This window comes from Pseudomassariella vexata (genome assembly GCF_002105095.1).
Source record: "Pseudomassariella vexata strain CBS 129021 chromosome Unknown BCR38scaffold_5, whole genome shotgun sequence".
Classification (NCBI taxonomy): domain Eukaryota; kingdom Fungi; phylum Ascomycota; class Sordariomycetes; order Amphisphaeriales; family Pseudomassariaceae; genus Pseudomassariella; species Pseudomassariella vexata.
The window spans coordinates 1,848,238-1,872,574 of record NW_024467960.1 but is presented as its reverse complement, the minus strand read 5'-3'; the positions used below and the strand labels follow the sequence as shown (position 1 = coordinate 1,872,574).

Genomic DNA, 24,337 nt, shown 5'->3' with positions numbered 1-24,337 from the left:
GCGTCGCCCAGGAGCTATGACCAATGTGATCGCTTAGTGGCCTAAAACAAGCTACTACTATTCAATTCTCACTGCTTTCATCTTTTCTTACGATGAGGAAAATGATCAAGATGCCTTCTCTATACAAGGACCCACCAGCAACCCCGATCTTTACCGCATCGGGAGCTTGTACGGGATAATCGAGAGAGTGCTATTTTTCGCTGCAGCAGTGGTCATCTAAGGCAATAATTGGCAAAAACGCCAATTCCAAGAGATCGGTCGTTACCTTCTTTTCCCTCCTCTCTCTTCTTACCGGCAAAGCTGGTCGGGGTATTTGCCACGAGTCCCTGGGTCGGCATGACTAATAATCCGAGGCCGGGCCTGCTGATTGCAAATTACAGCTGGAGCACTATTCAATATTACTATTTACTCTTCGTACGAACCTTTATATTCCTCCACCTAGACCTCAAGGTCCTCCGGTAATAAACCAGCAACTCGACTGTGACTAATGGCGACCACCTCGACGGAAGGCCTCGGGTCAGAACATATTGACCAAACCACGACTGAAAGTACGCGATCTCGGAATTTAGTTGTGCAAAGAAACTCGGTAGTGCACGATATTCAGGCAATTTATAACACAGGCAAGCCACTTTTTACCAAAGATGCAATGCGGAAGTTGGGCGAGGAACTCGGTGTTCTCCGGAAGGGACTGTCAGCACCTCGCAAAATTACACATACTGGCATCAATGGCGAGGACGTCGAGCTTTCTCTCGATCCTGCGAGCTTATTAGATGGCGCATCTTTCTCGGCGCTTAGATGGCAAGTTGAATTTTCTACCTTCATACCTTTGTCCATATGTTTATGCGTCAGTAAATTTGTCGTCTATATGAATTTATTTTGATCAATTCGTTAGGATCATTCATTACTCTTCCATAGAGGAGCTCACCGTCAAACGCGACATATGTTCCTTCAATCCTCAAACTGCATTCCTACCCATGCGGATTACATCTTGCACCATAGAACTAGAGGACAACCAAGACCTGAACTGGGAGGATCGGCCTCCTATCTCCACGAAGGGTTTACATGGATTATTTCAGGATGTAGTACGCCAGTGGGGGATGGGTCAGCATCACGAAGAGATTCGACGAGTTATTACCGCAGCGACAGTACCGTTCGTATTAGATAAGGTCGTCGCCTTTGGATGCGGACCTCTGACTTTAACCTCACAATGCTCAAGAACCATATAGCTAAGTGTAAACCCCCAAAATATGACGTAACTCCAAAATGAGTGATATAGCCCAGTACCTGAGCAACCAAATGTGATATTAGTAAAGCTAGTTTTTAGTCGGTAGGTTAACGTTTAAATATTCTTATATTTCTGGACCGGATAGGAACCGGAATATATATTATTATTATTATTAAATACGCCGTAGGCTCGAAGCCCCCGGTACTTCTACTAGTACTCCCGTATGTCAAACCGTGCCCTAATGGCTGGACTAAATACATACGCTGCGTCGTCGGTTCGCCCTATTGGCGACTGCGTTACGTCCACTACCATACTACGTTGGTTCTCAACCTACCAACAAAGTCCCCCCTGAGAAGATCGATGCTATCTGGGCCTTGAAGCTGTCCGACCCGTCCAGATATATTATAAAATTATTTTAATTAATAATTTATTTTTTATATATTCGAAAATAATTTAACTGGATAAAAATATATTTATATTTAAAAAAAATTAAAATAAAAAAATAAATAATATCTTAAGGAAAATAAAATAATAAAAATCTTTAATATTTAAAGATTTTATAAATATAATAATAATTAACTTTATATTATATTTAAAAAAGTTAATCTTATTAAAATTGTCCGACAAGGTTTCCATCCCGCAGTTGGCTTTTACCCTTGCAATTGTGCATGCTTTGTACTGTAGTGAACGATCTGCACCATGCAGGCCCGTCCAGAATGCGAACGACATTCCATCTCGGCGGTCTGGACCGAAGAACTCAATAGGTTGACCTGCATGGCAACGCCCCAGAGATTACGAAGCATCCGGCCAACACATGTTACCATGCATCTGATTGACGCTTATGAGACATTTCCAGACAACCCGACCTTTGGATGTGGGGCACGAGATATTATCTCGCCAAGGATGGTAGACAGAGGTCTCGTCCGAAGATTTAGTAGTTATGAGATCCTTAACTCTTGAGGAGTGCCAACGGTCGGTCATCAATGAATAATGCGTACAATAACAAAAATCACTGTACTGTAGACATGTAGCTGTAAGATACATATCATCTACTAATGTGTCAAATCCATCCTCAAAAGCTGCCACCACACTAACACATCAAGGGCCTACATAGAGCGTAGACAATTGTTGTAGGTGGTATCAAGATCTACCAATCAGTATCACTATTTCGTTCCTGACTCATCTGTCCTAGCAGGCTATCTTCAGAAACACACTGCTGCAGCCGCGTGAACCAGTCCTTCAGTCTTTGCAGTGATGCGAGAAAACGAGGATCCTCAGTAACAATGCCAAGATCAACTCCAAAATCGTAGAGACTTTCCACGTTGGAAATCATCTCTTCAGCCCTTGTCATAGTCACTGGACTCGTTTCTCTGTGCAACCTGCGGTGGCTCTGTATGGGATTCTCATTTTCTAGTACCTCATTGTTCCCCATGGCCGGTTGGGTGCCTGCAACGTTTTGTTCCACAAGCTGATTGGCGGCTGATGCCGTGCTCTCTTTGGCGGTCAACAGACTAAGGGCATATTCCTGTACCCCCTCAGCACCCGTATCGGCACCAGTTCCGAGGTGATTACTGTCAAGCGGCATTTGCATCAGGGGCATCTGAGGAAATGAATGCACATGCACTGGGCTGCCTTGCGGCATTGAGCGCTCGTGTATTTCAGAGGCCGCCGCCATGAATGCAGGATTGTGCTCTGATGGTGTCCATGCTTGTACTTCATGTGATGGTGTCTGTAATTGATTGTGTGCAAAAGCCGAACGTTGACCGCGTTTCTGCACAAACGTTGTGTTCCCCGCGATCTCGTTGTTTGGCATCATGGTCGATGCTGGCGAAACGGGACGCTGCCAGGCTTCGGGAAATCCAGATATTTCCATCCGTCTGGACTGCTTGTGTCTTTGTCCTACTCATTGTTCAGCTTCATGGAGAATTGGAACTGTTTCGTTGTTTCTCAACCTACTAAATCGTCGCTGAGACTCCCTATTCTGGAGCCGTATCCGGTCTGGGGACAGCTGCTCAGCCATCCTTATGTCAGGTGATGGAAACTTTCTTCACTCGTTCAACGAGGTTCATGTGCTAAAGGAATGGCTTGTGATACTGATGCAGTCTGAAAGAGCATTGAAACAAAGAAGTTCGACAACAGTATGACAGCTGTCGCGGATTGTTGTCTTCACAACCTTGTAGAGCCCCTCAATTGGTTATAACCGCTAGACAACTTGATCATATCATCAAGAGAAGGATGCTGCATGAATGCGGCGAGTAAGTAGACTGATATCATTTGAGGCCATGCTGATTGGGCAGGTGGAATTGGATCCACATGTTCGGCAGCCCCGCAAGTGCCTCATGCAAGAGTTAGGCTTAGTCTAGATAAGGCTCTCCCGCAGGCACTAGTGCGGCTGCTTCCTTCTTGGGTGGTAGCCCCTGCCTCATCGGCAGGTTGTGCCCATTGCAGGGGTTTACTCCGTAGCGAAGCCCCAGCTCTGCAGCTCTGTGTGGTATCCATCAGTTGTAAAGGATCATCACTCTGTCACAAATCTAGTTCTTGTACTATGTAATCATGCGTCAAGATTGGCAATGAGCTCGGGGGGCATATTTTTGCAGCGGAGATGGAGGATGATGCTGTACTGCGGCTGACTAGGTACAGTGTGCCAAGACGCTCCACTGCGCAATATCCAGCCACCAGAATGCTGTAGAGATCATGGGGATGTATGTACAGGCATCTGTGGCCTGCCCAGGTACTTGACCAGGAGCATATCATCGGAGACGATATTGTGCTAAAGGTATGCCTGGACGGCTAATCCCATACCTGTACCCATAGAATGAGGTAATAAGCTTGGCAGTCCCACCAGTCATAGCATTCTGATTGATATCGGTAGCACCTTCGTTGGCCAGCCTCTGCTTGCTACTATCTGGATACTCACCACCAGCCATTCCACTCCAGATACTGATCGTGGTCTTTTGTAGTCATGCTTTCTTTTCGCTCGTATTGACTTGGACTGAACCAGATTTCTATTCCCCAAGATGCGTCACTGTTTACTTCGTATTCGTTCCATTCCGCAAAGTGTTACAGCTTGTCCTCCCACTACCAGCGACGACTGGTCACCTACCCTCCATACGTTCAACATAGCCTGTGTTGTCGCGTTCGTACTCTACTTGCCGTTTCGGTGGTATGTGCTTCATTCCTCCAGACGAGCGACAGCCTCTGCTTGGCAAGCTAATCCACGAATCGTGAGTATCCAGCCCTCAACTTTTTACCTCTTGTAACCAACTCCCTAGTTCCTCGGTCTTTTGCTTGCGATCATCCTACTCGGTTACTTAGTGATTTTGCTCAGCTTCCCAGATTGTCATCATCCAAGTACGATAGCTTCACTCATTGCTTCAACAGTCGCTGCGCCTTGTATCAGCATGCTTATGTACCTGGAGATGCGATACACCCGCAGATCTTCAGACGCAGTAGTGCTATACACCATTGTATCAGCAATCGGTGATGTTGTCCTTCTCACGAAACCACCTGTGAAGCCATTGACGAACTTCGACGTGCAGCCAATCGCTGTGCATGGCGTTTTCTGCCTGATACTCCTATTTTGCGAATTATGGGGTGGAAACCCGACAGCTCTAGATGCTCCGGAGAATAGATCCCCTGGAGAATATCATGGAGTTCTGAGCAGAGTCTTTTTTGCATGGATAAATTCACTTTTACTCAAGGGCTACCGGACCATCCTTACGAATGATGACATACCCACCCTTGACCGGAATCTCAGTCCTAAAACAATGAGACGTGTTATTTTGCAATTGTGGAGCCAAAGAGGTCTGTTGCTTCGCTATCGATGGGGCATCATAGACTAACATAGTGGACAGACAAGCCGGAAACGAAGAGGACCCTTCCCTTGGCGCTGTTCCGATGCTTGAAAAGACCATTCTTCGACGTAATTCTACCACGATTATTTCTTACTGTATTTCGATACTCGCAGCCAGCCTTGATTGGACGATCCATTCAACACATAATGAATCCATCAATCAAAGACCGGGAGCTGCAGGGATATTGGATCATCGTCTCTGCTCTGGTGATTTATTTTGGTTTGGCCGTGAGGTTCCAGCAGTTGATGTCGTATCGAATACCAACGTTATATAGATATCGACGGCGTTGTACCAGCATCGGCTTAACCGACTGAAGTTACTGACCAAAAGTGCCCTTATCGGCTTGATCCATGCGAAAATCATAGACTCCCCTAGTGTATCCTACGATGACGGTGAAGCGACTACACTGATGAGCACTGACACAGACGGCCTTGAGGGTGTGGGAGAAATGTTCCACGAGACATGGGCGCAGATAATGGAAGTATCGATCGGAATAGTACTATTATCACGCGAGATCGGTTGGGTTTGGCCACTCCCTCTCATTCTAATATTTTGTGAGTCTCCTCTGTATACATTCTGAACGCTGATATTGATCCTGTGATATCCTTTCAGTGTGTTCCCGTGTTAGTCGCTATGTTGCAAAGCATTTGAAAACACGACAGAGAGCCTGGAACGAGATGACACAACAACGTGTATCTGCCATCAGTTCCTTGCTAGGTTCCATGAAAGCCATCAAGATGTTAGGGCTAGAGAGCGCCATTGCAGCGCAAGTTCAGAGAGCTAGGGAAACCGAACTTCTAGTCGCTTCCAAGGTCAGGTGGATGACGGTGTACTATAATGCCAGTGGTTCGTGAGTCCCGCACACTTGCTGTACTACAATCGCTAACCTAATTCAGCTAATGCCCTCGGTATATTTTCGCCTGCGTTGACCCTGGTACTTTACACGATCGTGGTCAGTGCAAAGGGCAAGTCGTTGGATACCGAGACCGCTTTCACAACTATGGCCGTCTTGAGCATGATTACTCATCCCGCAAATATGGTCATGACGATAGTTCCGAAAGCAATCGCCGCGTTTGCCGGGTTTGAGAGGATTCAGCGCTATCTCCTCAAGCCAGTATTACGCGATAGAAGGCGGCTGCTACCTCGGTCCACCTCCATTTCTGTGGCTTGGGATCCATCATCAGGGCACTTGACGAACCCGGCTCCAGTCATTGAGTTCAGAAATGTCTCCATTGACACCAAACCGGCAGTCTTGGCGAACCTGAACTTCTCCCTTGGTCCAGGATCTTTGTGTATGGTGTCCGGACCTGTGGGGGGCGGAAAGTCTCTGCTACTTCATGCGATTCTTGGCGAGGTTGCATTCACGGGAGTGATCAGTTTGGCCAATAAGCGGATTGCGTATTGCGCGCAAAAACCCTGGATACCCAGCGGCAGTGTAAGAGATGTCATTTTGGGGGTTACCAGTCACGGTGATACTTTGTGGTATCAGGAGGTTCTTGCTGCCTGCTGTCTCACACGTGATTTGGCAGCGCTCCGCGAAGGAGACGATACTGAAGTTGGTAATGGAGGAAGCAATCTCTCTGGCGGTCAGCGGCAGCGACTGGTGAGTACATTCAGTTCCATATATGTTTTGTGTCTAATATTGCAGGCAATCGCTCGTGCGCTATTTTCTAGATGTGACATCATCCTTCTAGACGATAGTTTCAGCGCTTTGGATGGCACGACAAAGAACAAGATTTTTGAAAATCTTCTTGGTCCCGACGGCCTCGTGAAGAGATTACGTTCAACTGTAATCTTTACGTGCAACTCAAGTAAGATAGGGCACACCAAGACCGACTTCGCGCAGCTCATTTGTTTCAGGCGAATTCTTCTACGCCGCCGATCACATCCTCATTCTTAGTGACGGATGTATCATTAAGCAGGGATCATGGAAGGACCTCCAGTCGGAATTCACTTCTTTCGCGAGGCTTTTGCCTGAAAGTAGGAAAGACCACGAAATGGATGACCCCCAGAGTTCGAACGTCGCCGACAGATTCACGTCCCGAATTCAGGCGTGTGATGACGCAGAAATTGACCTTGCACGGCAGACGGGTGACTCAACACTCTATAGTGAGTTGTAAGACCTGTATGGAAACGAAGCTAATCCCCAAATAGTGTATTACTACCAATTCGTGAGACTCATCAACCTCCTCTTTGTTACTGCATGTACTGCTTCATACTCCGTCTTCAACACTATCCCGCAATACTGGTTGAAGATCTGGACAGACCCAGGGGCTAACAACACTACACTATTCGTCACTGGCTTGTTGGCCATTTCTTTCATTTCATGGATGTCCACAAGTGGTACCATGTGGTACGTCGGCCCCTACCATCTCATCCCGTCCTATTAACATGATTAGGGCAACTGTCATCCGATTAGCCCCGCAGTCCGGTCGTCAGATTCACCAACGATTACTTGGTATTGTGGTGTCGTATGTCGTTGAGATCACGATATGTCCTTGGAAGCGCCAGCTTACGGGGATAGCAGTGCACCCCTAAGCTTTTTCTCTTCGACTGAAAATGGCTCCATACTGAACAGGTAAGAAGAGACCCACTGTAGCAAAAACATTCAAATGACTAACCCCAGTTCAGGTTCAGTCAGGACATCCAGCTGGTAGACAAACAACTGCCGTCAGCTCTGGCAAATTTGAGCAACCGTGAACCTCACCACTGCAATGTACATCTCTGTTTCACGACGGCTAATTCATCTCAGAGGTTTTCAAACTCTTTGCGCAGGCTGCTTTGCTTCTAGTTGCACAGAAATGGTTGGTAGTATCTCTACCGGTCTGCTCAGTTATCATCTACGCTGTACAGAAGGTCTATCTACGAACATCGCGTCAATTACGGTTTTTGGAGTTAGAGTCGAAGGCGGCGGTGTTCTCAAGCTTTCTTGAATCGGAAAGTATCTTGATGCCTATCTCGCTTCTGCGGCACACTAATCGGATAACAGACTGAAGGAAACGAGACAATTCGTTCGTTTGATTGGAGAAGAGAAGTAGTACGAAAGAACGTTGCGTGTGTTAGTAACGCTCAGCGGCCAGAATTTCTTCTGCTATCTCTGCAACGATGGCTGAACCTTGTCTTTGATCTTGTGGCAGCGATTCTAGCAGTAAGCGTCATTGCACTCGCTGTGGCATGGCATGGCAGCACAAGCAGCGGACAGATCGGTCTCGCCCTCAACATTCTTCTTGTAACAAACACAACCCTCCTGAGACTGGTGGAGTCCTGGACGACCCTGGAAGTCTCTCTAGGAGCGATTTCGCGCCTGAAAATGCTCGAAGAAGGCACGCCTTCAGAGCATTTTCCTACAGAGACACTGAGCCCGCCAGAAAACTGGCCACTCAAGGGGCAGGTTCGTCTGACACGAATCAATGCGTACTATAAGTAAGTAATGTGCCTTTTGAATGTTTATCAGCTCATTAACACATCATCTGAACAGCCCCGGGGCTTTGGCTCTATCCGAAGTTGAACTGCACATTGTTTCTGGCCAAAAGATTGTCATATGCGGGCGGACTGGGAGGTCGGTCTTTTTAGTCATTTATATCATCCTACAATGAGGAAGTACACTGACGTTCGAACAGCGGGAAAAGCTCATTGCTTTTGACTCTACTTCGAGTCTTAGATATCGAGTCCGGCAAAATGGAAGTCGATGGTGTGGATCTCGCTCGGATCCCACGCCACTTAGTACGCGAACGTTGCTTTGTCACCGTGACCCAGGATCCTTTGATACTGTACGACCAAAGTCTGAGATTCAATCTGGACCCAGGAAATTCCAGCTCGGATGAGCTTCTAGTCGAAGCGTTGACAAAAATTGGGCTTTGGTCCCTATTCAGTCAGCGAAGTGAGCCCGAAGGCGAAAATACTGCGTCGTTACAGTACCATTCCGATGCGGAAGATGACGATCTGGACATTTCCACAACTTTAGCCCGAAAGATTTCCAATTTTCCGATACTCTCAAGTGGGCAGTGCCAGCTGCTTGCGGTAGCTCGTGCGTATGTTAAGGTCAAGGCGCTCAGAGTCGATGGGCTACGTCCAGTCATTTTACTGGATGAAGTTACGTCTTCTGTTGATTATGCCACAGAGTCGGCGATACATGATATCATTGACCGGGAGTTTACTTCTCAAGGCCATTCAGTTATCATGATCGCCCATCGGGTGGCGATCCTGGCAGGTCACACGCAACCAGGACGGGACCTAGTGGTACAAATGCAAGATGGCCGTATAGACCATGTGACTACAGATCTTTCTGCGTTGGGTCAGCCGGGCATCATAAAGCAAGAGTGAGGGATTCCAGAAGGTAATGGTGTCGCAGCGCAATCGGCCGAATCGCTTGCCTTCATCACTTCATGGGTATGGAGCTGCGGCGGGTCACGTCATGAATATAGATATTGTACACAGACTGAGAATTACGGATGACATCATTTTTGGTCGCCATTGCTTCATGTTCGCATAGGTATTCTGACGCCAACAAATCCGTCATGTGGCTCACTTTTGCTCCACGGGCAATATGTGCTGGTGTCTAAGATGTGATACAACTCAACGTCTGCCACCGACGTCTCAGGATGCTCATAAAGACGCCTCAAGTGTGTGATTGAAGGAGTTATTGCTCAGTGTGATGACGATAATGCAATATCCCTACCAATGCGAGACCATACCCAATTAATTGTAGCGCTGTGACGGCGTCATGCCAAATAGCGATTGAGAGTCCAATCAGGATCAAATCTTTCAATATGCCACAAATGCTCAATGTTAGAGACGACGTTTTCTTGACCTGTTTCTGTTAGTTGATGTTACTTTCGTTCGAAATGCCATCTGACTCACCACTGAGAACCCTGCAATGTTCAGACAAAATGACAAGATGCAACTTCCGATACCGAAATGCCATATTCCCAGCACTTCAGGAATAGTTGGAGTTTCCAACCCGATTGTGAGCACCAGTCCGGTCAGGGAACATATTGGAGCCAGGTGGTGCAGTAAAGCGAGTGGCTCCACATTCAACTCACATGAGCTGAGAACCTTTTGTGTCATAGCCAGCCGAACAGCGTCGGCAATGATGGCACTGAGTTGCAATATGATGCTCATGGATGTTTCTTCGGTCCAGCCCAGTGACGATAACATGACACCACCTGAGATGACGCAGACATCTATGCACTTGCGTCCTGTGACTTCCGTCAATCCCAGTAGACAAGAGATTACATACACTGCTACGGGGGACAAAGCCTTGAGCATCTGGATCAAGGCAACGCTGAGATGAACATAAGCAGCATTACCACAAATAATACTGAAATTCATCAATACTGCTATAGGCACAAGAGCCTTGTAGAAGGCAGCCCTATCGACATTCGTCCATGGGTCATTCTTCAAGAATGATGTCGGGAGTGCTAACAGCTGTGTGCATAATGTATTGAAGACCAAATGGCTGGTCGCCAGGAAGGCAGCTAATAGACCAGTGTTAGCAAAGGTCTACCTGGAGTCAGTGGTTTGCAGTCCAGGCTTACGATAGTCTAAATGAGGAAAGTCAGCGATCTCAGCACTATTTGGGAGCATCGAATACGCACTGAAATTGAGATCGCTCATTATCAACTTATTGAGCATCACAAGACTCATGCTAAGGGCGAGCCATGAGCTTCTGTTGGTAAGCATAAGTTCTGCATATAGCGGGAGCAATGTGTACTTGCATAATCCAACAAGACGATGAAGCTAACTGAAGAAATGAAGACTCAGCCATACTGGGTGTTCTGAGATTACAGTTCGAAGTGTTGCGACTCGATGTCGTATCGTCATCCAAAACTATATTCTCTGATCGGGCAACTCGGGTGAATGAGCTTTTCAGGTCGAATGGCTAGAATGACCGGTGGCCTATCAATAAATGCCAGCAACGGTGTGCTACCAGGCTATAGCTGCATCCCGTAACCTCTTAGAAATCAATGTAGGTGCATTCAAGGTGTGGGGCACCATCGAGCAACTGAGTGGCCGAACTGCACACTCATAGTAACAATCTCCCAAGCCTTTTCAATGGTGAAATGATGAAGTCTCGCTATGGTCATGCTTGATTAGATACAAGGTTGTTTCTCCAAATATCGATCCTTATTATCTGATTGGCGCGCAGCCACTGCTACAATGTCCGAACTTTGGATTCTAGCTGGGGTAAGCAGACTCCATCGCCTGCCCAATCGAGGTTAGTACGTCTTATCATGTCGTTTGCCATGGTGTCATCTACCGAAGTAGCAATTCCTATTGGGTAATATCTCATGCCCTCCCTTATCTCACGCCCTCCCTAGTTCAAGAATTTCACTTTTCTAGGAAAAGCTCTCACATAGGGCCCTGACATATCTACTTTGAGTAGTCGCCAATCTCGGACTATAGCTGTACTGCCTCTCAATACGTTTCCCTCAAGTCCTTTCCATTGAAAATTGCCTCTCAGCATTCACTTGTCTAAACTTGTTCGGGCAGTGCCGGCTTACTGTAATCATGCATCGGGGGCCTATTGTCCTGAATACTGGGCTGTTTCGTGGGCATCCTTGCCGAATTGCTAAAGCTAAAGAGGCAATTCGCTCAAGTGCAAACTAGTATGCAGAACCTGCATAGTGAATGATATCATACTAATAATTAAACTTCGTGTTAAGTTCTTTCGATTCGGCCCATACAATGTCATCGAGGTTCCTGCCTCTTTGGCTCTAGCACTTTGGCCAGAGAACAAGGGTAATACAATGCGAGTACATACCTTACTCGGAGCTGAGGTGGATATTTTTTTCCATGTCACGAGAATGTTCCGGAACGTCCAGACCAAACATGTTCGATTGCGTACAGATTTCACTATGAGGCTATTCGCAGTCTTGGCTTCGTACACTGCACGTCAGTACTGCTGATAGCCAGCGACGCCGAAAGTTGCAGGTCCACATCGTGGTCATCGAAGATGCAGACGTGTACTGATCCCACTCTTCCCAAGCGACAATTGCGAACAGTAGCGTGTGATCTAGTCCTATAGCCGGGTGCGATCCCAGGAGGCATGTTTTGAAGAGATGCAAATCTCAAATTGCTATCTCAGTCATGTATTGTTTCATCTATGCATGTAACTAGTTTGCTAGATACACTGTTACACCTAGCACTGTATCTGATATTCGCCGTAAAGTCCACCGACGCTGGCGTTGCAAGACTATCCCAGCCTTCAACGACAGCAATTTCACTGGAAACCTCACCGGCCTTCTTATGGTGATGGAAGAGTTCGGGATTAACAGTAACACAGGTGAGGAACCCCGCCTGGCACCACTGACGAAGGTCTGTTGTGATGATATTCTCGACGCCGTTTCTGGAATGTTGGAAGACCTTTCTAGCGGCAGCCAGGGTCAGCGCGTATGCGTATGTGCAGACTGGTCCGTCAGAGATGTGAATGACACGCTGCTGTGGTTTTGAGGTTAGTTGTATATGACGGCCATTGTTCTCGCGATAGTCAGCCGTCCGTGGAAGCGTGTCATCAAAAATGTAGACGCCGCCAGACTTTGGGATAGCATCTCCACAGTGTCCCACCCATAGCAAATCCCATTTGTTTCCATATGGTAAACGAGCCGAGGAAGACCAAGACTGTGTGACGCTTCGGATGTGCGGCGCGACGAGGGCGAATTGTTCTTTGATAGCAATATCCCAATCAACGTCGTCTTCCATGATCAGTGCCGTGGCCCATTCGCGCTCAATCATATATGAAAGAGCGTTGAGATGCCCAAGCCAGCATCTAGCTTGGCCTGGGCCAACTCTTATGGTTTTGTCCACAGTGCCTATCCCACGAAACTCGTCTACATATTGGCTCGTCCACTGGGGTTGTCTCGGAACTTCCACGTCAAAGCCAGTGAAATTTGAAGCTTTCAAGAGGCCCTCGAGTCTCCACGACGAACCTGTGGATATAACTAGAATTTTCTCAAACTTGCACAAACGTTAGATATATGATTTCTGCGCTAGGAAGTCAAAGGGAAGGACATACACCTAACGTACGATTGCTGCGACGTAAGTAATCAGTGGACCATTCCTGGATCGCCGTGACGGTATTTTGAGAGACCTGTGACAAATCCAAACGCCAGGAGAGAGTCCATGCGCTGAGAGTCACGCATAGTGCAGTTGCGATCAACAGAATTTTGATTATCCTGAGCGAAAGAAAGCCCATGTCTGAGTCGCTATGTGTGTCACCTCCAACTTGGCGCACAAGTTGAGACGATGTCGAGATATCAGCCAGATTTGAAATGTATGGAATGGACAGCCGATAGATAGCTTCAGCTACCCAGACACAAGATCAATTTCAGAAGATTCGCAAACGTCTCTAGACAGCCAACGGCAAATAGACCGAACGAGCTGTTTCGTATCAATGTGGAGCAAAAGGTGAGGTTGCATACTGAAGCGTCTCAGGGTGCAAATATGCAATAGTCATGCCGTCACTTTGCCAGGTTTGTAGCGAATAAGCATGCGTGAAGGCTTTCAAGGACGAAGTGACATTGAATTGTAGAGGTGTGGCCAAGTTACCAGAGTGGACGATACCGAACTGGCATAGGGCGCTTTTGTCCCGTCTCCTGGTGGAATAGCATGATCGACCCACAGCCTACCCTTTTGAGCACATATGTTAGGTGTGGATGTAGATATGCAGGCTTACCAGCCAAAATTTGAGTCCGGGTGTTCCCATCGGCAATTTGAATCATAGTGAGACTGTAGAAGAGACGTGCTGTTATCGGCTCATGATTCCTGAGGAACGGATAATTGTTGGGGTTTTCTGGTAGATTTGATTGTAAAGTGACCCAAAACGATGTCCTAAGGCCAGCACCGCGTTCCATATTACAGATGAAATGATACCTCTTTTTAAGAAATATTTCATGCAAGGTAAACTTTTTTTAGATTTTACCTTCACGAAATATACAAAATAACGGAAAGATTCAACATCAAGCCGAATAATTACTCGTTCATACTAGCTTGGATATAGTACCTATACTATCAACATAATCTGTATGCCCAGGATGTCCCAGGGGGCTCATGCAACACCAAGGATTCCACTTAAGCATATTTTTGAGCAGGGATAAGCTATCCTGCGACGAGGTGCGTTTCGGAACTCGGGACGAGCCTAAATCAATGAGATATAGGACTCTAAAACCCAACAAAGGAGTTTTTACCGAAGACTTGATTATTTCCCTGTGAGCTGAGCATGGTGTGATTGGTTTTGATTTGAATTTTTTGCTCAACACTCCTGTCACCTGACATGAGTCTCATAAGATTTGGCACGAGTACAACTAGAAAGGCAGTGTTTTATGCACAACCCAAGACGGTTGGTATCAATAGACGACATATTGAGTAGTATGTGTGGTGTGATTGCTCTTGGACAATGTTGGTATTCAAAACCTTCTATCAGATTCCTGGTGCGGTTGTGCGTCATATCTGCGCGCTTCTAGTAAATATCTCTTTCCTATTCGTAAAACTAGTCCTCGACGAAGAAACCACTAATGCTGACTTGCTTGAAAGGGGGAGAATCCATTCCTATTATCACCCAATGCATGGATTTGCGTTCACAGTAACAGACAGCCGGTAAATCCAGCAAGGCCGATAATGAACGTAGCGGGAATATTCACCATGCCTGCTGCGCCTGGTTGAATATAATATACTGTGCTGTTGGATGATTGTGCCGCGGATCCAAGATTGACGAAGGCAGCCGTAGCACCTGCGGCGCCCATTGCAATACTAGTAGCGAGGGTGGAGGCTGCACCAAGCGTCGCTGTGGCGCCCACCAAGCCGGCAGTGAAGGCAGACTGCATGTGAGCAGTTGCGATCATACTCTCAATACTTCCACCAGAAGATTCCAGTGAGGCGGTTATAGTGGCCTGGGCTGCACCGTTTCCTCCTAGAGATTTTAGCGAAGCAGTCCCAGTAGCCTTGGCGGCACCCTTGCCGCTCTTAGTACTGCTCTCGGAATCGCTTTCAGAATCCCTCTCAGAATCGCTTTCTGAATCGCTTTCTGAACCGCTTTCTGAATCGCTCTCAGAGTCGCTCTCAGAGTCGCTCTCTGAACCGCTCTTCGAGCCACTCTTAGAGCCGCCCTCGGAGACGCCAGCTGTAGCAGCTGCCGAAGTAGTAGAGATGCCAACGCTGGTCTCCAATGGAGGAGCTGCCGAAGTAGTGGGGATGTCAACGCTGGTTTCCAATGGAGGAGCTGCCGAAGTAGTGGGGATGTCAACGCTGGTTTCCAACGGAGGAGCTGCCGGAGTAGTGGGGATGTCAACGCTGGTTTCCAACGGAGGAGCTGCCGAAGTAGTGGGGATGTCAACGCTGGTTTCCAATGGAGGAGCTGCCGGAGTAGTGGGGATGTCAACGCTGGTTTCCAACGGAGGAGCTGCCGAAGTAGTGGGGATGTCAACGCTGGTTTCCAATGGAGGAGCTGCCGAAGTAGTGGGGATGTCAACGCTGGTTTCCAACGGAGGAGCTGCCGAAGTAGTGGGGATGTCAACGCTGGTTTCCAACGGAGGAGCTGCCGGAGTAGTGGGGATGTCAACGCTGGTTTCCAATGGAGGAGCTGCCGGAGTAGTGGGGATGTCAACGCTGGTTTCCAACGGAGGAGCTGCCGAAGTAGTGGGGATGTCAACGCTGGTTTCCAGCGGAGGAGCTGCCGAAGTAATGGGAATGTAAACGCTGGTTTCCAGTGGAGGAGCTGCCGAAGTAGTGGTTATGCTCGAATTAGTGGGGATGCTAACGCTGGCTTCCAGTGGAGGAGCTGCCGCAGTAGTGGTTATGCTTGAATTAATGGGGATGTCAACGCTGGTTTCCAATGGAGGAGCTACTGCAGATGGGGCGGAAGATGCGAGGGTAGGCGTCTATCCAGTATCAGCGACAGTTCTTGGATCAGCAGTTGAAGTGAGACTTACAGAGCTCGCGGTTATCTCTGGGATGAGAGCTGGTGCAGTTGGAATGGAACATTCAACTGGAACGGTCTGTCTATTGTTAGTCATCGTTACTGTCAAAGTAACATCAGAAAACCTACCGAGGATATCTCTGCAACCGGCGGCTCTGCAACAGTGGTCTCAGCAACTGCAGGTTCTGTAACCGGAGGAGGCTCTGCAACGGTAGGCTCAGCAACGGTAGGCTCAGCAACGGTAGGCTCAGCAACGGGAGATTCTGCAACCGGAGGAGGCTCTGCAACAGTGGGCTCAGCAACTGGACATTCTGAACCCGGAGGCTCAACAACGGTGGGCTCAGCAACTGGAGTCTCTGCAACCGGCATCTCTGCGGCAATAGTAGTTACTTCCACCGCTGGGGTTGCTGCTGGAGGGGGTAGAAGAGGCTGCAGTGTTGCACCCTCAACTACACTGCCGGGAAGAGGCTTGAGGGCTGGTGCTGCAGTCTCGACAGCTTCGGCTGCACAATCCTGACCGTTTGTCATCGCCATCCCGAACATGGCGAAGAGGACCACAGTGAAGTGAGTGTGTCTCATAATTATTCTCTGCTCAGTCACTAGGAAACGGGATCGAAGAGGTCGTGGGGTATAAGATTAGGTAGAAAGTTTTATTAGAGAATGAAAGGACTGGCCCAGGAGTCGCTGGCCTAGGAGTCGCTGGCCTGCAGACAAATTGAAAAGAGTGACTAGAAGAGGAGCCCAGCTCAATAGAAGCTAAAGAAAAGAAGGGCGAAGGGACCCAAAAGGCACGGTAAAGAATATGGAGAGGAAGAAGAAACCTGGATAAGGTAGGCCGAGCACAAGGCGACATTGCGCGATATGTAATACCTTCAAGCCGCCATTAAGATCCCTGACAGCAGGACTCTAAGGTGGGTACGCCGTTCCACCCTGCCATCTTCGCTGGGCACTAATCAATTCAAACGGGGGTTGGATGATATTTGACAGGCTCAAGATCCGGGGAGCAGAGGTCCCTGTCTTGATATAGGACCAGGGTTGGAAACAGCCGTGAGGGCCGATCTCCGGAGCGCAAGAAGCTTTGTCAGTAAACACGAGAAACAAATATCCAGCGACACTTGCTTGTCGATCACAAGAGCCGGGATTCTCAATATCAGCGCATGAGAAAAGTCAAGTCAGAAATCTGGTTACTTCATCGAGTGATGAAAACACTTTGCAGAGCTCATGACCGCCGCGGGCTTGTTAGCCGTACTATCACAAGATCGCGAGGCGTTGAGCTTGAGACATGCCCCCATGACGGGGTTGCCAGAGACACGGAACTGCTTATTCCCCGTCATGCGCTGCTGGGCAGGGCGTCTCCTGGGTAAAAAGTTCGTCCCAATTGTGGCCATACGCTTCAATCCTTGGTGAGGCTCTAACAAGAGCCTGCAACATCTGAAACTCGCCTCATCAGGGGTCTCTTAAGCGAACCGGATCGACGCTAGGAGGCTGCGGCATGCAAGATTGCAACAAGTTATATGTGCCCAGATCATCTCATGAGAGATCCGTTATGACTGTCTTCATCGTCGGAAGTTTTTCGAGGGGATATGGATGAAAGTGGTTGGACATGCAATCGTTGCTGCGGGGACCAGAGCCTACAATTAAATGCAGGCACAGACTAGAGGGAAGAGTGGGTACGCGCCCCAATCGAAACATTCCGCTCTCTCCGTGCTGGTCTGGCATAGCGCTCGTGCTGTTAGCATGTACGAACTCGTCAAGAACAGAATATCGGGTTACGGCGTTGGATGCTGGGAGATATCAGTGATCGATGTGTTCAAGTAAAGTGACTTGGATTTGGACTGTCGTAATGATGTGTAGCGAGGCAGCAATTGCGATTCGAAGCAACTTCAGTGCTACGGTTGCTTGGGCCAGGGAATATATTCAGGGATGATATTCAAACAACGTGAGTTTTGATTGGTTGATGTAACTGTTTGTGTAGAACCGCGACGTGCGAGTTTTGGTGGCTCACGCTCTCTCACCAGCCACACCGCACGGATCACTTCCACTCAAAATTGTGGCCTCCCAGCCGCGACAAAACTTCCAAGCTCTTAGTCGCAAGTCGCGATCGCGCCCATTGGAAATTGAGTGGGAAGTGTTCATCAGCCTTGTCGTCGCATCCGAGTTTCCGCGTCGCATGCATCACCGCCTCGGACCTGCCCATTGGATACCGCCGTACCCGTCATAACAGACCACGTTCGATGCTTGCCAGTTATTTCCGACATTAAGCAAGCGTCAAGTGCCCTCCCTGGGTGTCTACTCAACCCGTTCGCATCATGTCTTCAATGGGAGACCCGAGCTTTGGGGTCAATCGAGACCTGGTATGAGCCATTTACTACATCCTATCTACCTATGCATCTGCTTACAGAACCGCACAAAGCTTCCCCATGTACACCTCATTTCGACGTACCGATACACGCAGAAGGCCCATGTCGAGATCCCCGAGGTCACCAACTGGTTGATGCAAGCACCCCAGATCGCTCGAGACAAGGCGCCGTTCTTCTGGACATATCTCGATAGACCTGAAAATGGCACCATAACTCTGACATGGCAGCCGTTTCAGCAGATGGGAACAAACTTTGCCAGCGATGGCTACATCTGGCCACCCGCTGAGCAGTACTTTACCCAAGAAGTTGGCAACGGCGTTGTATGTCTAGCCAGTCCAAACCTCGTTGCAAACATGGCTAATTGTCGCACTGCAGATCCTGGAAATGTACTTGCACAAAGCTGGCTTCGCATATGGCGAGCAAGTGGCCACCCACTCGCGCCGCCGTTTCCGTCTTTGCCCCCCAAACGTCCACAACCCAAACACCCCTCAAGTTGATCCAAGCCTCTGGATTGTTCACTATGGACCGATTGACAACAACGAGCGCATCCCTGTGCAAGTGCTTCCGCGAGACCCTCGCACCCAGAATATCCTGGAGACTCGGGCATACCTGCAGCGATGTGGACAGATCCAGCGCAAGGAGTTCATTCTCAGCGACCGCGTCAACTGGCCGCAGATCGCCTGGCCTAGGGAGCCGTCCCGACAGGCCATGTACGCTGGCAACCGGGGAGTCCCTCAGACCATGGCATACCCTACACATCCCCCGACAGCGGGTGCGCCTCCCTCTAAGCGTGCGAGGACCGCCCAAGCTGCACACAGTCAAGTTCAGCCTGTAATGGGTGCCGTCCCGCAGCTCGATGCTTATGACGACGAGGAGGACACTTCGCGCGGCGATATGTTTGATCACTTGACCCCACGAGAGATCAGTCTTCACCGCTACCGTCAAAATCATGAATGGATGGAGGAGATTCTGTCATCACCCTATCGAATGAATCAAATTGGGTTTACCAGTCTTGCGCTGGGCCTGAGAGGCGCGTTGTCAGGACTCACGGACGGGATATTTGACGCCGAAGGCCATGAGCAAGGCGCCGAGAAAAAAGAAGACCGCCCACCCCCGAAGGCTGCGACTTCCTTGGACATAGAGCAAGCGGCCGAGTTCCGCTCGCGAATCAACGAGCACATCGACTCGACCAATGCCGAGATAGAGAGAATGAAGGCGGAGCATGAGAAGAAGTTGTCGAAGTTTAGGAAGAACTCGCTGCTTACAACCGCCGAGAAGGACCTACGGACTGCCATAGATCATGTGACTCCGGAGGCGCTGCGCCTCGAGGGCCGAGTCGAGGAAAACGAGGATGGAACAGCGCGCTGGGCAGCCAAACACTCCAAGAAGGTCGATGATATCGTGTCACTAGTCGAGGCGCAATTTGGCCATCGGGCTGAGGTTATCTACGAACTGAAGCGAATCCAAGATGGAGGCTACCAGGAGCCTGCTCCTGAGCCGGCCCCTGAAGCGACTCAACCCGCCCCGAGCGGGAGCGGCACCATGTCGCGGCAAGCATCACACACTGGATCTCACAATAGCGGGATGGTTGGAGATTCAGATATGGATATGGGTGGAACTGCCGCAGGACTACTTGACCAAATGCACACCGGCTTGTCGTCGAATTCCACACCCGCCAACAATTTGCCGACCCCACAAGGGCAGTTGTCTGCCATGCCGTCGTACGCAGCAACGCCTAACGTGTCATCACCGCACCCACCGGCTCAAGTGGCTCCGCAGCAGCCAAAAACTGGCGGGGCTGAGGATGTCAACATGTCCGGCACGGATGCAGAGCCATCCGGAACCCCCCCCGATCAGGGAACCGGCAGCGGAGATTGGGTGGTTGTCCCGAAAGGTGGCGTGACTCCCGAACTAGCCGCAACTGGAAACGCCTCAGCTTCCACCAGCGAACCGCCGAAACTCCCAACGTTTACGGCAGACTCCTCCGACAGCAAGCAAGCCTCTGCGACAGGCACACCAGCAGGCGGCGGCGACAACGCGTCCATGGGATTCGACGCGAACGACTTCGGCTCGTTAGGGGACTTGGACACCGCAGGCGATGCTCTGGCCGATTTCAGTAATACACCCGGTGATCTAGGTGGGGATTTTATGGACGACTCGGCGTTTGGTGACGCGTTCCATGGCGTCGAGGCAAATGCCAATGCCGGAACCCCGGCGGATGGAAACTTGTAGTACATGTCTACTGCCGAGGGCTACTCTCGAAGTCCGGCCGATGGAGACCTTTGAGGCAGTTTCCTGGGTGGACATTGCCCTCGAGGAACGGTAGATTTCTTTGACTAGAACGTAGGGTAGGAGTCCAGGGCAAGGTACAGAATGGAGATTCGTCTTGTGTGTAGAATAATGTTCAAGTTACTAAAAGGCCAGCCCGCCGTCGGCTGTGACAGTAGCGCAATATCGATCGAGTCGTATTTCCCAGCGTGTTCTGGAAAGTCCAACTATAAAAGCCGCCGCCCCTCGAGAGATACCGGGTGCAGTTCTGCGCGTTATGCCATCCCTACTGGCCCCCGCACGCATACTACGCATTTTGATTACCCGTTAACACACAAGGATATTGTCAGTCCTGAAGAGCTTTCTCATCGCACCGTGTCACTTAACATGTCGCGTACCTGCGACTAGGTACATTATATTCATTTTAATTCAGTGACGCTAATGGCATCATCACTGCTTAATCTATCGTTCCAACATTTATCTCATCATCCTGATGGTTATTCTTTTCAATCTATCAGCTTGAGGATATTAACCATATGCAAATCCCAATGATTGTGCCGACTCCCAACCACGTCCAAACGAGGTGGATATCTATGCCTGGTAGGTGGAGGCCGAGACATTTCCTCCACGACCAGTCCAGTTGACGTGGTTGTATTCGCCCTCTTTGTACTTCTCATTGGCAGCCTCGGGCTTGATCTGGAAGGTGTGGGCACCAAAGTAGTCGCGCTGGGCCTGGAGCAGGTTGGCGGGCAGATCCTTGGTACGGTAGCCGTCGAACCATGAGAGGGCAGTGGAGAAAGCAGGGGTCGGGATGCCGAGAATGGCCGCCTTGGCGACAACGTCTCTCCAGCCAGGCTGTGCGGTGTGGATAGCCTTGTTGAAGAAGTCATCGAACAGCAAGTTCTCGAGGTCGGGGTTGTTGCGATAGGCAGCAGTAATGTCCTTCAGGAAGACGGAGCGGATGATGCAACCACCACGCCACATGAGGGCGATGGAGGGCTTGTTCAGCTTCCACTTGTAATCACGGGCGGCCTGTATATTTGTCAGTATAACGCTTCCATCTTGCAGCTGGTGAACAATCCATACCTCCTGCATCAGCATGAAACCTTGCGCATACGAGATAATCTTGGAGGCGTACAAAGCCTGCTCAAGGTCATCAAGGAACTGCTCCTTGTTCCCGTCAAAGGTTTGTGTACGACTCTCGTACTGGAGCTTGGTGGAGGCCTTAGTTCGCTCGGCCTTGATGGAAGACAAGCAACGAGCCAACACGGCCTCAGCAATCAAGGTAACGGGCATGCCAAGGTCCAAAGCATTGATGGCAGTCCACTTGCCAGTACCCTTTTGTCCGGCCTGGTCCAGGATCTTCTCGACCAGCGGCGTGCCATCGTCGTCGTTGAAGTACATGATGTCTCGGGTGATCTCGATCAGGAAGGAGTCCAAGACACCCTTGTTCCACTTGGCGAAGACATCGCCCATCTCCTTGTTAGACATGTTCAAGCCACGCTTCATGATGTCGTATGCCTAGTAGGGTCATTGTTAGTACTTCAACGCGCAAAGGACGTTTGGAGGCCTCTTACTTCGCAAATGAGCTGCATGTCACCGTACTCGATACCGTTGTGGACCATCTTGACGTAGTGACCAGCACCTTCGTCACCAACCCACTCACAGCAGGGCTCATCGCCAGCCTTGGCGGAGATGCCCTGGAAGATGTCCTTGATGAAGGGCCACGCCTGCTCATCACCACCGGGCATAATGGAGGGACCATAACGAGCACCCTCCTCACCTCCAGACACACCGGAACCGACGAATCGGATACCCTTTGTGCTCAGGTATTGTGTGCGTCGGTTGGAGTCGGGGAAGTGGGAGTTGCCGCCATCAATGATGATGTCGCCCTTCTCCAGGAGGGGCAGAAGAGTCTCAATCCAGTCATCCACAGCCTTACCAGCCTGGACCAGCAGCATTACACGACGGGGCGTCTTGAGCTTGGAGATGAACTCCTCGTTGGTGTGAGCACCAACGATGGACTTGCCCTTGGCCTCGTTTGCCAAGAAGTGGTCAACCTTGGACACGGTTCGGTTGTAGGCGCAAACGGTGAAGCCGTGGTCGGCCATGTTGAGGATCAGGTTCTGGCCCCTAGAAAACAGATGAGTATGGGGTGTCCTACCAAAGAGTAGCAGAGTGTTGGTACGTACATGACGGCCAAGCCGATGAGGCCGAGATCAGCACTGCGACAAACATTAGCAGCTTGTGGGGGACTTTTCGCCAGGCAGGAGCATAAATGAAAAGCTCACACGCCTCCCCCATAATGGCTAGAGATGTTGGCAAGACGAGCCCTGACATCCGAAAACGCCGGTTTAGTCACGTAGGTAGCGAAGGGCAGCGGGAGGACGCGACGATGAAGAAAGGGTCGACGGCGGGGTGGCGGGGTAAACAGCGATGGCTGAGGGGTAATTGGACTTACACGGCTCCAGACATGATGGCGACGATGTATGATGCTCAGGTGGACGGGAAATGTTTTATTGCGTGTTGGAAATCGATGGTAGATGTTGAGGAGGAGCTGTAATAATGGCGGATGTTAGGAGAGAGATGGAAATAGAGAACGGATAGCCGGAGGGGAGTTGTCGTACTTTTTCTATGATGGAAGTTCGGATGGGTGGGCGTAGTGGGTAGCCTGGTTGGAGGGGTAAAACATGAAGAAAAGCGGTAGCGTCGATCGTGGATACGTAAAATTATATGACCTAAAAGCTACCACTCGTGCTTGTGCTTGTGGTTTGTTGGCGGGGCCGAGTGCTTACTCGGGACCTTCTTTGAGCAGTCACCCCAGGTCAAAGCCAGTTTTACTTTACTGTCTACCTGGCCGCTGGGCATCCATGCTTGCAATATGAACTACGCGTAAGTAGCTATTAGGCCTACTACAGTGACAAGCCAACTCCAGGCCGCAGGATAGCTGAGGAGGGTGACGGCCCTGGTTAAAACTGATGGGCCTTGGATCATGTAAGTAGCAGCAGAAGCCAGCAAGCACTCACTTTGAGAACTCTGCCGGCCCAGTTGCGCACTTCCCCATCAGGGTTGGTAAGCGCTCATCCAATGCCGTCTCCGAGAATGGCGGCATTTTGGTCACGGTCCATTGCCCAGGCACATCTCCCCTCTGCGCATCAAGCAGGACCTGGACACCCTCCGCGTCGCACATTAATGTTTCGTAACCACACGCTTTTGTCCGCAGAGGATTACGGCTCGCTTCATGGAACAATAGCCCGGCTCCAAGATTCGCTACCCCGGCCTTGTGTGTTCCGCGAACGGGAGCTGGATGAGATGCATACTCGCTCAAATATATGACTTTGTTATCAGCCGGATCTTTCCCATATGACGGCCTTCCTAGAACGGTGGTTGCAAGTAGGGCTAGTTGAGTTATCCCGTGGACCAAAAAAATAACCACAACCACCACCTTCTGCGCATGTATGAGTTTCATGCCCAGGCATATTCCTGCACTACATCGCATTTGCCATAAACTCCACTTCAGGACTGTTTCGAAAACTAGTTGGAGCTTGGGCACTCGGGAGAAGCTCAACCAAGCCGACAGGCATCCTGGAACTGTCACTCGGATTGGCTTTGACAAGCTGCAGTAGCCCAATCAGAATAGGACCGTAAGTGTAAATATCTCTCGGGGGCGAATGTACCTCCAATACTTTACTTAGACATTGCCGTCGGAACTGGCCCT

General features: G+C 49.7%; 8 protein-coding genes across 8 annotated transcripts; 3 read left to right on the top strand and 5 right to left on the bottom strand.

The window, feature by feature from the left end:
- Positions 1-104: 104 nt before the first annotated feature.
- On the top strand, positions 105-1,331 carry BCR38DRAFT_429871 (uncharacterized protein). Its single transcript, XM_040859999.1, has 2 exons — positions 105-798; positions 893-1,331. Exons 1-2 carry the CDS (start codon positions 488-490, stop codon positions 1,224-1,226), a joined length of 645 nt encoding a protein of 214 aa, XP_040717279.1. The 5' UTR covers positions 105-487; the 3' UTR covers positions 1,227-1,331.
- A 1,041-nt stretch (positions 1,332-2,372) lies between these two features.
- BCR38DRAFT_483953 (uncharacterized protein) lies at positions 2,373-3,245 on the bottom strand (the record flags this gene model as incomplete). Its single annotated transcript, XM_040863687.1, has 2 exons — positions 2,373-3,124; positions 3,182-3,245. The coding sequence occupies 2 exons, from the start codon at positions 3,243-3,245 to the stop codon at positions 2,373-2,375; spliced, it is 816 nt and encodes a 271-aa protein (XP_040717278.1).
- Positions 3,246-4,626: 1,381 nt separating this feature from the next.
- On the top strand, positions 4,627-9,402 carry BCR38DRAFT_456896 (putative ABC transporter; the record flags this gene model as incomplete). The annotated part of the gene is made up of 16 exons (XM_040861974.1): positions 4,627-4,705; positions 4,835-5,029; positions 5,080-5,306; positions 5,354-5,633; positions 5,692-5,925; positions 5,976-6,682; positions 6,728-6,890; positions 6,940-7,188; positions 7,234-7,432; positions 7,479-7,550; positions 7,607-7,657; positions 7,711-7,775; positions 7,832-8,020; positions 8,076-8,502; positions 8,558-8,638; positions 8,700-9,402. 16 exons carry the CDS (start codon positions 4,627-4,629, stop codon positions 9,400-9,402), a joined length of 3,921 nt encoding a protein of 1,306 aa, XP_040717277.1.
- A 129-nt stretch (positions 9,403-9,531) lies between these two features.
- BCR38DRAFT_429863 (triose-phosphate transporter family-domain-containing protein) lies at positions 9,532-11,126 on the bottom strand. The gene is made up of 5 exons (XM_040859998.1): positions 10,797-11,126; positions 10,677-10,744; positions 10,617-10,622; positions 9,940-10,556; positions 9,532-9,889 (listed from the first exon to the last, which is right to left on the bottom strand). Exons 1-5 carry the CDS (start codon positions 10,844-10,846, stop codon positions 9,719-9,721), a joined length of 912 nt encoding a protein of 303 aa, XP_040717276.1. The 5' UTR covers positions 10,847-11,126; the 3' UTR covers positions 9,532-9,718.
- Positions 11,127-12,157: 1,031 nt separating this feature from the next.
- Positions 12,158-13,622, bottom strand: BCR38DRAFT_366772 (uncharacterized protein). The gene is made up of 2 exons (XM_040857238.1): positions 13,094-13,622; positions 12,158-13,035 (listed from the first exon to the last, which is right to left on the bottom strand). The coding sequence occupies exons 1-2, from the start codon at positions 13,271-13,273 to the stop codon at positions 12,163-12,165; spliced, it is 1,053 nt and encodes a 350-aa protein (XP_040717275.1). The 5' UTR covers positions 13,274-13,622; the 3' UTR covers positions 12,158-12,162.
- A 794-nt stretch (positions 13,623-14,416) lies between these two features.
- Positions 14,417-15,350, bottom strand: BCR38DRAFT_429860 (uncharacterized protein). The gene has a single exon (XM_040859997.1). The coding sequence runs from the start codon at positions 14,916-14,918 to the stop codon at positions 14,655-14,657; it is 264 nt and encodes an 87-aa protein (XP_040717274.1). The 5' UTR covers positions 14,919-15,350; the 3' UTR covers positions 14,417-14,654.
- Positions 15,351-18,309: 2,959 nt separating this feature from the next.
- BCR38DRAFT_339756 (uncharacterized protein) lies at positions 18,310-20,583 on the top strand (the record flags this gene model as incomplete). The annotated part of the gene is made up of 3 exons (XM_040855723.1): positions 18,310-18,345; positions 18,405-18,671; positions 18,727-20,583. The coding sequence occupies 3 exons, from the start codon at positions 18,310-18,312 to the stop codon at positions 20,581-20,583; spliced, it is 2,160 nt and encodes a 719-aa protein (XP_040717273.1).
- Positions 20,584-21,072: 489 nt separating this feature from the next.
- Positions 21,073-23,059, bottom strand: BCR38DRAFT_177041 (6-phosphogluconate dehydrogenase). Its single transcript, XM_040853901.1, has 5 exons — positions 22,911-23,059; positions 22,812-22,844; positions 22,197-22,752; positions 21,706-22,140; positions 21,073-21,651 (listed from the first exon to the last, which is right to left on the bottom strand). Coding segments are annotated over exons 2-5 (1,434 nt in total). The 5' UTR covers positions 22,814-22,844; positions 22,911-23,059; the 3' UTR covers positions 21,073-21,210.
- Positions 23,060-24,337: the final 1,278 nt, after the last annotated feature.

Excerpts from the sequence above, each read along its gene's own strand:
- BCR38DRAFT_429871 (XM_040859999.1), top strand. The coding sequence starts at position 488 with ATGGCGACCACCTCGACGGAAGGCCTCGGGTCAGAACATATTGACCAA. Across the intron at positions 799-892 it reads TCTTTCTCGGCGCTTAGATG|GATCATTCATTACTCTTCCA; the intron begins GCAAGTTGAATT and ends TCAATTCGTTAG.
- BCR38DRAFT_429863 (XM_040859998.1), bottom strand. The coding sequence starts at position 10,846 with ATGGCTGAGTCTTCATTTCTTCAGTTAGCTTCATCGTCTTGTTGGATT. Across the intron at positions 10,745-10,796 it reads TCATCGTCTTGTTGGATTAT|CTCATGGCTCGCCCTTAGCA; the intron begins GCAAGTACACAT and ends TACCAACAGAAG. Across the intron at positions 9,890-9,939 it reads ACATTGCAGGGTTCTCAGTG|GTCAAGAAAACGTCGTCTCT; the intron begins GTGAGTCAGATG and ends TAACAGAAACAG.
- BCR38DRAFT_366772 (XM_040857238.1), bottom strand. The coding sequence starts at position 13,273 with ATGGGCTTTCTTTCGCTCAGGATAATCAAAATTCTGTTGATCGCAACT. Across the intron at positions 13,036-13,093 it reads GCAGCAATCGTACGTTAGGT|TTTGAGAAAATTCTAGTTAT; the intron begins GTATGTCCTTCC and ends CGTTTGTGCAAG.
- BCR38DRAFT_429860 (XM_040859997.1), bottom strand. The coding sequence starts at position 14,918 with ATGATCGCAACTGCTCACATGCAGTCTGCCTTCACTGCCGGCTTGGTG.
- BCR38DRAFT_177041 (XM_040853901.1), bottom strand. Across the intron at positions 22,141-22,196 it reads ACATGCAGCTCATTTGCGAA|GCATACGACATCATGAAGCG; the intron begins GTAAGAGGCCTC and ends TGACCCTACTAG. Across the intron at positions 21,652-21,705 it reads GTTTCATGCTGATGCAGGAG|GCCGCCCGTGATTACAAGTG; the intron begins GTATGGATTGTT and ends ACAAATATACAG.